Source organism: Cucumis sativus, chromosome 7, assembly GCF_000004075.3.
Source record: "Cucumis sativus cultivar 9930 chromosome 7, Cucumber_9930_V3, whole genome shotgun sequence".
In the NCBI taxonomy this organism is placed as follows: Eukaryota; Viridiplantae; Streptophyta; class Magnoliopsida; order Cucurbitales; family Cucurbitaceae; genus Cucumis; species Cucumis sativus.
The window spans coordinates 15,120,624-15,131,050 of record NC_026661.2 but is presented as its reverse complement, the minus strand read 5'-3'; the positions used below and the strand labels follow the sequence as shown (position 1 = coordinate 15,131,050).

Sequence of the window (10,427 nt, the reverse complement as noted above, 5' to 3'; positions counted from 1 at the left end):
CTTAAATTTGTCTTATCTTGCTAGCTTCTACTTAGTGTCTTACACATGGTAGTTTAGTAACCCTTTTAATCCATGTTTAACTTAAACTTAATATGTGTTTAGCTGACTAATTATCTAAGTTTAACACTTAACTGACTCCTTCTCGCCTAGCTCGTCACTTGATAAGGTTAAGTGTTTGTTGTCGCCTTTTCTTTTTGCATTATCTTATCTTAGTGTGTCGCCTAGCTTTATTACACGTACTATCCTTCTTTGCATTTCCTAGCCATAACACATACTCCTTCCTCAAAATGTGTAGTATTTACACCTAGTAAATATTTTTCTATAACTCCCCTCCTTACAACTTATTTACTCCAAAACACGGATTTTACAACAAATCAATATATGGTCTTAAACAAACCTCAAGACAGTTGTTTGACAAGTTTTCACATGTCTTACTGGACTTTGGTTTTAATCAAACAAAGGTCGATTATTCTCTATTTGTAAAAGGGTCTTGTGAATCATTCATAGCTTTGCTTGTTTAGTTGGACAATATAGTCATTATAGGCATTACACTATACATAACATAACTTTCAAAAAAATTCTTTAGAAAATTTTTCCCTTCTTTTTAAAAAGTTACTCACACAAGGAATTTTCCTTTCTTAAAACTTGCTTGATCCACAAAAGGAATTTTCCTTTCTCAAAGGAATTATACTTTAAACTTACTTGAAGAAACAAGCTAGAACATCGAAACCACCACACCTTTACCTATTGATCCAAATGTTAAGTTGTTTACTCTTAATGGTGAATTGCTCAAAGATCCATCTGTTTATTGTACACTTATTGGTCGTCTCTTATATTTCACTGTATCACACTTGACATAACATTTGCAGTTCACAAACTGAGACAATTTGTAGCATTCGCCTTGCAAGCACTTCACCTTGATGTTACCCATAGTTTGTTGAGATATTTGAAAGTTTGTCTTGGTAGAGCTATTTTTCTGGCAACCGCTTCTTCATTTCAATATCGGGCATATGTTGATGTTGATTGGGCATCATGTGTTGATTCTCGAAATTCAACCACTAGTTTATGCATATTTCTTAGTAAAGCCTTAGTCTCGTAGAAAGCTAATTAAAAAGCAGTCCACAGTCTTAAGATCTTTTGTTGAAGCCAAACATAGATTTCTTGTTGTCACAACAAGCGAACTTACTTGGATTGCTCAATTGTTGAAATTGTTGTCTACATTGCTAGCAATCCTATGTTTCACTAGAGAACAAAATATATCGAATTAGATTGTCATTTCATTCTTGACAAGTTGTGGTTTTTGGAGATATCAAACTCATGTCCATTCGTTCTCAGCTTCGGCTCATTGACATTTTTACAAAACCATTACTTAGCTCTTCTTTTGTTTCATTGTTATGGATGATGATACCATTAATATTTTAGAATAGTTAGTTTTGTAATTAGTTGAGTTTGTTGCCTTAATGTTAAGTGACAATTGTCAATATTGTACTCAATCACTTTATTTATATAACATTGTTTCATTAGTGACTAATACAAAAAGTTTAATTTATGTAAATATTTTAAATTCATTTCATTTTATAAACAACCCTTTTCGCAATTTCAATTATTAGTTAATATATGTGAGCCTCTTGCTTGTGAAACATACTAAAAATTAATTCGAATTTATTGTTTAGTAGTATTCATACCAATATTATCTAATAGCACTATTTTTTTAACATTATTACTACATAAATGTCGACTATTAAATGACTTATGATTTAATATAAGATCTGACGGTGGTTAAATTATATCAATATGAGAATTATTAACTATAACTTTTCAGGTCCACCATTTTTAGAGATATATATTTGTTTCAATTATTTGTATAACTATTGATTATCCATTAATATTGTGTGTATTCATTGGATCAATTATCACTTTGGAGTTATATTATATCCTTTCAAGAGTTATTAATGATAACGTGTTTTTCCTCCTTTTGTAGTTTTGTGTTATTCCACAAAACAAAACTATTTTTGCAAATGACAATTCAGATATTTGAGTTTAATAGCCTTTAAATGATCATGAGATTTATCGAATTTTAAACTAAAAATAGCATACTTATTAATTAAATTATTTATCCCAATGAAAAGGTTAAAGTCTGGTCTAGAACCATATGATTGTTTTGATTTTGAGAGTTAAATTTGTTTCCTTTTGAATACCTATGAATGTGCAAAACGTTTGAATTCTTAGTCAAATTTTTAAAACAAAATCAATTATTTAAACTTTTTTTTTTTAAGTTTTACTTTTTGGCTTTTGGTTTTTAAATTATTGATACAGATAACAATAGGGAAAAAAGTTGAGGGTGGAAGTAGTATCTATAACTGAATTTAAAAAGTAAAAACAAAATGGTTACCAAATCGGACATAAGAATTTTAAATCTCATATTAATGAGTAAATAGATATGGATTAGGCTTAAATGTTGAATGAAAATTTCTTTACACAGTAATACTACGCGATTTGCTATGATATGCAATAAGAGTTCTAAGTGATAGAGTTATCAAATTTTATAAATTATGTGATATTGATTATGTGACTACACGGTAATGCTAGCCATGTGATAGCTATGCTAGATGTTAGAATACCTTATCATATGCTGATATTCTAGACGATTGAGATGGTCAAGCTAGATGAGATATAATAAATGTCATGATGTTTATGACATAATTAAAGAATCAAACGTTTTATTACCATTTTGTGTATTTAAAATCCAATATAATCTCTCCATAATTACAGACGTTTCAAAATTAATTTTCAACGTCACTATTGATTTCCTCACACTATATAAACTCTATTCACTCTTTCATTTGGCCCGCGAGAATTTTATAAGCAAACACTCTCTTTAAAGTGATTTTTTTTTAGTTTTTCGAGCAGTGTAAGAAGTGTTTACTTGAGTCTTGAGATTTCGATTAGTTTCAGTGCAAAACTAATTGAAGAACACAAATGTTTATTCTGGCGACAACGAGGCAACACAAATAAGCAAAACCACAAAACGTTTTAAAGAGAGTGAGATCCATGACTCAGCCTACTTTCATACCTAATTTCTATTTTGTAGTAGGCGTGTTGACAAGGTCGTTTTAACGGGAAAGATAGAAGGTGAATTAGCACCAAATTGTAGTAGGTGTGTTGACAAGGCTTCTCAACTTACAACTTCTTTTCTACGAAATTACAACAACATTAACATGAAATTAAAAGGACGGACATTTTTAGATATAAAATATAGCAAAATTTTAGATCTACGCTACTAGAGATAATGTGCGGTAAAGTTTTTTATATTTGTAAATAATTTATATTGAAAACAAATTTCATATTTTTTATTACCTACTTTTGTTTTTCAAAGATACTTTTATAATAATCAGATTACCAAAAAAAAGAAAAACTACATTGAAGACTAAAAAAGTTAAAGAGGTAGCGAGAAAAAAATAAATGGGTAGGAAATTTAATTTTTGAAAAAAAATATAATTTTAGAGATACAAAAGATTGGAGAGAATAACTTAAAAGAGAGAGAAGAAACTTTAAAACTTTGGAACAAAGAGTTTCAAAACAATGAATTTTTAAATGTACAGGACTATTTTCAAAATTGAAATCAAAATCAAAATCAAAATCAAATGACTGCTAAATGAGATTATAAATATATATTTATTTATTTGAAGTTTAACTAAAAATAATATTCTAATAAATAATGAAACTATGATAAAATAAAATTGAGAAAAAATGAAGCATAAATTTTAAAAAATAAAATGGTATGAAATTATGAAACAACATTTTTTAAGAACCAATGAAATTGAAAGCAACCAAAAACCAAACCCCAGCATTTAAACTCAGAGTCAGGCACTCACCATTGGCTCAGCATTTAACCTCACATTTACTTCTCTCAACTGTCCCTCAACTCTCTTTCCCCTTTAAAACCCTATGCTCACACGTCCATTGGTCAACAACACACACAAAACACACAACTGTACGTCTCCTAGACGAAGAATTAAGAAGAAGAAAATGGCCAAATTGTTCATTGCTTTGCTCCTCGCTCTTGTAGCCACTCATGCCCTAGCTAGACCTATTACGCCGGGCACCACCTTCGACGACCAAAAGAACTTCCTCACTTACGGTGGCCTCGGTGGCTACTCTGGCATTGGCAGCAATGGCCTCCCCTTTGGTGGGATGGGAGGTGTCATTGGAGGAACTGGGCCCGGTGGTCTCGGCGGTGGCCTCGGTGGCGCTACTGGAATCGGTGGACTTGGAGGCCCGGGAGGTGGAGCTGCCGGTGGACTCGGAAGCGGAGCTGGTGGTGGAGTTGGTATTGGCGGTGGTTCTGGTCTTACTAATCCTTGAAGTTATTTTAATCTCGTTTTATTTCTACTCAAAACGTTGTTAGAGTGTGAAGTTTAGTTATTTTAATTTGCCTTAAGTGGACTAGTATGAATCTATGCATTTGTTATGTTTTCTTTCTTTAGTTCATCAGAATTTCATAAAAATTTATTGTTTGATGTGAAGCTAACTCTACGTTGTTTTTAGTTGATTTTTAAATTGCCCATATTTTTGTTAGGTACAAACTAATTAAAAGGTTTGAATCCAGAACTAATTAACCTTATTAATCAATAAGAATTGAGAACTTATAATCTTATTGATCAACATAATCAATCAATTCACCTAAAATATATGTTTCAACTCATCATAGTTAATAGATTGATTCTCTCATTCGGCTTATTATAAAAATAAGAAAACAAGTATTTATGTCCTCAAGTGCTTTTTTACCATAAAATATAAGTAGTTTGAAAAAAAAAATTATTATTGAATGCACTTGTTCTAAAAGTAGCTGGAAACAAATCAAATATAGCATTAGCTATTTTCCTTTTAATGTGTTATCTACTACAATAAATATATTTTAATTTCATCTGTCTAAAATAGCATAGTAAAATATTTAAGCTTGAACTGTATTACAAGACTTTGACCATAAACTGTCCCATTATATTCTAAATTAAAACTACCATAAGATGTATCCATGTTGTAAATGTGTTATATAAGGTCATATGTGATAATAAATGTTTGGAAAAACTTAGTTACTGCACCCAAACTGCACCCAACGTGAATGTGTCAAGTCACACTGGTTTTTTTAAAAATGATTTATCATTGTTTTCTTGAGTAAAAAAGAGGAGAGTATGTGAGAGTTTGCTCTAGACAATATAAAATAGTATCTTAATCAATAAGATAATTAATTAAAAACCTTACACATTATGTAACTCATTCACTAATTTACCATTAGTAATGGTAAAGCAAAGCATTGCTCAAACTATTTTTAATTAATTTATATCTACTAAAACGTAACACTATTCAAAACACTTTAATTTTTATAAACTATTACTTCTATTTAAATATTAATTATATTTTATTAAAAACAATTAAATGATCCACCCAGTCAATTTTTTTTTTCTTTTGAAAAAAGTATCACTAATGTAAAATAGCAACATTGTCTACAATATGAAATATCAATTGGCTTCAACCCTAGTTTGGATTCAAAAAGTCGAAGATATCAAAAAAAAGTAAAAGAAATCTAACATTGTGCGAAAAAGTGAGAGTTTTCTGAGTTTTCAAAGAAAACTCGACCAACCAAACGGGTGAAATTTGAGTTAATTACATTTTAAAATTCGAATTTAATATCATTTATAAATATTTAGATAAATATATAGATATGCATTAGCTAATCAAGTCATGTGTGTTGTTATTTTAGGTATTTTGTGTCCAAATAAGACTACTTAATTTATGTGTCACGCAAACAATAGACACTTAGTGGCCATGTAAACCTATCTTATGTTTGCCAAATTTCATATAAATAGTGGTATTCGATAGAGTTTTAAGATGCACTCACATTAGAGAGAATACCACGAAAGTTGGAGAAATTAAAATTTTATTTATTTATTAACATTATATTTTCTCGATTTCGTATTATGGTTGTACCTCATTTTTACAACATTTTTGGGTTGTTTGGGTCTAGTTATCACTATTGGGTTGGGTTACCATAACTCTAAATCTCTAGTTTTATGGTTTCCATAATCCTCCTAAATCTCTTTCACATTTTTTCTCACTTTGCCATAACACTTTTCCTCGTAATACCCGCGTAATACCCTCTCGATTTTCTGCATAATCCTTCCTCAATCCTTGTCTTCTTCCTCATTCCCCTTCCTCTCTCTGCTTTCCTCTTCGTTTTCCTTTTTCTCCTTCCCCTCTCCGTTTCTTATCTCTGTCATGATTCGTCTTTCTTTTCTCACTACAAGAAATTTTGTTTTTAGTGGCGCACCAAAAACGTCGCTAAAAGTATTAGCGACATAGATTCATTCGTCACTAGAGCTGTCGTTGTATCCGAGTAGCTAAAAGTATTAGTGGCGCAGCATTATGCGCCACAAAAGATATACTTTCAGTGACACATGCACGTTACTAAATGCTTACTTTTAGTAACATATATTATGTCTATTTGCTTACTTTTAGTAACATATATTATGTCTATTTATTTTTTATAGTGACGTATTGCACTCGCCACTAATAGTGATGGTTTAGTGACAAATAATGTTGTCACTGGTACAAAACTGAGCTTAAATGTCGGTAATTTTTTAGTCCATTTTTATAAATTTATTTTTATTAAATTGTTGCATTATTATCTATTTTTTAGAATGCAAAAAAGGTATTTTTTGCGATGCAAAGAAGGTACATGTACATAAATATTTTTTCTTACACCAAAGGAATAAATATTTTTTCTTACACCAAAGGAATAAATAAAATCAATAGCATATAAACTATTTTTTCTTACACCAAAGGAATAAATAAAATCAATAGCATATAAACTATAATATTTCTCTTTTAGATGTGTAGATACAAAATGAAATCTTAAACATACATACATTCTACAACAATACATTAGACAAAATCCCTATACAATACTTAAATATAAAAATCCTAAACGCCTTCACACTTTTCAATCTTTCACAATCTTTCACGATCGCTTCGTCATCTTTTACACCAAGCAGATTCTACTTCTAACATAAATAAGCTGGAAATAGAGAGCAAAGGCAATGTACAAAGAAGAAGTAGAAAAACAAATTAGTGAGCTCAGTCAGACTCTAGCATTAGGCAATAGCATTTTGTAAATTACACAAAAGAATGCTCAAAAAAAGTTTAATTACCAGAGCTATCTTTTACTTTGAAACCATCCCAAACCTCATCCAAACAATACATACCTAAACACAACAAAATTTTAAATTTTAAAGATTAGAGCCAACAGAAAAAGAATAATGGATGAAACTTAAACATACTCAAATAACTCCCCACTAGGTTAGCAAATTAGTTATAAAATTAGTTATAGAAAAGCAACATAGATTCTTATCATCTAAAAAATCTTCATAAAACATACATTTTTCTTTAGATAACATACATTTTCCTTTATAAAGAAAAATGTACTGTGACTTTTAAAAGAACTACGACATTTTTAAACAAAAGAGAGAGCTCTTATTTTCTTTATAATTTAGCCATAAGATATAGAATGAAAAGTATTTTATAACTAGCTCATTTTCCTTTAGGTTCATATTAATCACATCATAGCTACCATTAACAATATTTCTATCTTCACCAAACTCAATTCTCCCACTTAAACCATTGAAACACCCATTTGAATTCTAAGTAAATCTCACCCTCTGCTAAATTGAATTCCACCTTCATTAGAGCAAAGTTCAATGAACACTTCACACTTTATTTATATATTAAATTAATTAAATATATACAATTATTCTGTCAATTGAATAAACTTATCTACAAAAGTTAAATACACAAGTAAGTTGAGAATTCCTAGTTAAAATTGCTTAAAATTATATTGGTTAAAATTGTTTGAAATAAAGTAAAAAAAATTAATTGATTTGAGAGTTCGATTGTTTAATATAATTGATTGTAAAGGTATTCATCAAAATCAATTCTTAATCAAACATTCATTCTGTAAAAAAAAATTCCTCCACTATTTGTGTTCTTTAAACTTCTAACCTAAAATTTAAAAATAAAATGAACTTTACTTTCTAACGTATTGTTTCAAAAGAAAAAGAAGATAAACTAAATATATAAAATTCAAGTATTTAATTTTAAAATATATATATATCATCCTATATAATCCACATATGATAATCCTTCCCCACGTATTATCATAATATACCATATACCTTACAATCTTTTTTCCAAAAAGATACTAATATACTATTACCTACCATAATTCTCCTCCCAAATATACACTCATACCCCACTCATACCCCATCTACGTAATCCTCCAAACACATACTATCATAACACTACCTATCACACATCATAACACTACCTACGTAGATATTAATCATTAATCATATCCCAAATGCATACTCCAAATGCATACTATGACATTAACCCTTCCACTAGTTTTAGCATAAAATTTATAATATTAGATTAGATAAATTTTAGTTTTCTAAACTAATAAAAGTATACTAAAAAAATAAAAAGAAATAAATAACCCAGCAACTAACTCAACCCAAATAAATTTCTTAACTCAACCCAAATAAATTTCTTTAACTTTTAACCCAAATTTTAAAATTGAATTGGATGAGAGAAGACGGTCAATTTCATGACCCAAAAGGCAACCTAACCCAACCAATCCATTAATACCCCTAAAAAGGTCAAAAGAAATCTAAATTCTTGTCAGAAAAATTTAAAGTTTCATGTCTAACCAAATAATTGAAAAGAAAAAGAAGATTAAAAATTAACAACATTTTTATTAGCAGATGTAGATGAATTCAAGTATACTAAAAAATTCAATATCCTTTCCAAAATGAGAAATTCATTTGAAAACCCCAAAGTTTCAAACCAAAAGTAAAGAATTAGGCCTATGCAGGTCAATTCTCTAATTCTCTAACTTGTAGAGAGCCAAATAAACTATTTTACCACGAACTCAATTATTTTATAATTTTTTTAAAATAGTAGACGATATACTAAAGTACTGCCAAAACATTACGCTTAAAGTAAACACAAACACATACATATACATCCAACTTTCATAACCACCACGATATCACCTCTCATCAAACGAAGACTCTTGGAATTGAAGCTGCCAAAGGCATCGTTGTCTCTCGGAGTTCTGTCTTTAGGCCTTCCCCGCCACCGTTTGCCCTCGGATGGACACCATGGACAGGCCCCGACATGTACTCTCTTTTCTTCCTCTCCCCTTCAAACGAGACCCCATAACGCTTCTCAACCTCTGAAAATCAAATCAAACCAAACGATATAAAAAATCCACATACCTTTGAAACAATAATACAATTTCATTACTTACTTTCTTGTAGAGACCCATCCAGCTGCCCATCTCGGGTTAGCGCCATCATTAGCTGTGGGATGCCAAGTGGTAGAGTGTCGCCTCGATCCACCTGCATCCCATGGTTGGCCCATAAAATTAATTTTAACGCTTAGCAGGCTTTAATGGTTACAATGGACTGAAATTAACTTCAGTTATATTTAGTTTAAGAAAATTATTGACCCAACAGCTTATGTTAAGCAACCAAATAATGTCGCTTAAGAACCCAACAAAGAATTAAAATTTTAGATTTAAGGAGTACTAAACTTCCTTCTAGCTAGTTGGGGATTTGAGGGAAGAAGGTAACCTGCCAGAAATGGAAAACTTTGCCATAGGTCTTGCAAACCTTCTCCAAGTCAAGGCGCTCAATTGGGCCCGGGACACCAGGGAGGAATAGAGTCCCACTCTTGACTTCGTACTCATGCGAGTGCCAAAGAGGCTTCTCGTCATCAGGTAATGTTAAGAAGAGATCCTCTGTTACAATGTACTCGATCCCTATAAGTCTGGCATCTTTCTCCGGGCTGTCAAAGATTAGACACTGTCGAACCTCTTCGTTCAGGTGCGCGCAGTAATGGTGCGCTTCCAGTTGCCTTGTCATGTCATGAGAGTAGAAATGAAACCTAATTCACCCATGTCCATCCAATAACAAGAAGATGGAGATCAATTCAGGATAAAAACATAATTGTAGCTTTATATATTATGAGTATGGTTAGATAATAAAATTTGATGACGAAAATCGATTTGATAATGCTTTTTGTTTTTTTAATTAATACATTTTTATAACTTTTTTGTTTTTATTTTTATTTGAAACAAAAACCATGGAAATTATCTTTTTGTCTTCAATTAATTTCAACAAGTTAGAGAGAACCCAAAAGCAAATTTCAAGGAGAAACAATCTTTTTAGAGCAAAATGTTATAAAGAGTTAATTCAAAATAAAAGACTTTTTTTCTTTTTTCGAATCCCAGAGCTCATAGACCTCAATATCTCATTAAGATGTGTTTCATATCTCAACTTATGCTTGCATGTCGGTTGTCGACTGAGTTA

The 10,427-nt window shown here is 30.6% G+C and overlaps 2 protein-coding genes across 3 annotated transcripts; one reads left to right on the top strand and one right to left on the bottom strand.

The window, feature by feature from the left end:
- The first annotated feature begins 3,949 nt into the window (after window positions 1–3,949).
- LOC105436146 (glycine-rich protein 5) lies at window positions 3,950–4,531 on the top strand. Its single transcript, XM_011660865.2, has one exon. The coding sequence runs from the start codon at window positions 4,030–4,032 to the stop codon at window positions 4,363–4,365; it is 336 nt and encodes a 111-aa protein (XP_011659167.2). The 5' UTR covers window positions 3,950–4,029; the 3' UTR covers window positions 4,366–4,531.
- Window positions 4,532–6,845: 2,314 nt separating this feature from the next.
- Window positions 6,846–10,199, bottom strand: LOC101204528 (oil body-associated protein 1A). Of its 2 annotated transcripts, XR_004218058.1 has the most exons (5): window positions 9,690–10,199; window positions 9,365–9,455; window positions 9,108–9,289; window positions 7,209–7,262; window positions 6,846–7,075 (listed from the first exon to the last, which is right to left on the bottom strand). XR_004218058.1 is itself a non-coding variant. In XM_031888506.1 (3 exons), exons 1-3 carry the CDS (start codon window positions 9,978–9,980, stop codon window positions 9,114–9,116), a joined length of 558 nt encoding a protein of 185 aa, XP_031744366.1. In that variant the 5' UTR covers window positions 9,981–10,195; the 3' UTR covers window positions 8,788–9,113. The 2 variants fall into 2 exon arrangements, 1 of the variants encoding a protein (XP_031744366.1); XM_031888506.1 differs by lacking the exons at window positions 6,846–7,075; window positions 7,209–7,262 and having other exon boundaries at window positions 8,788–9,289; window positions 9,690–10,195.
- Between the last annotated feature and the right edge of the window lie 228 nt (window positions 10,200–10,427).

Coding starts and splice junctions, on each gene's coding strand:
- LOC105436146 (XM_011660865.2), top strand. CDS start 4,030: ATGGCCAAATTGTTCATTGCTTTGCTCCTCGCTCTTGTAGCCACTCAT.
- LOC101204528 (XM_031888506.1), bottom strand. CDS start 9,980: ATGACAAGGCAACTGGAAGCGCACCATTACTGCGCGCACCTGAACGAA. Junction 9,456..9,689: donor AAGTTTTCCATTTCTGGCAG/GTTACCTTCTTC, acceptor CATGGGATGCAG/GTGGATCGAGGCGACACTCT. Junction 9,290..9,364: donor GGATGGGTCTCTACAAGAAA/GTAAGTAATGAA, acceptor TTTGATTTTCAG/AGGTTGAGAAGCGTTATGGG.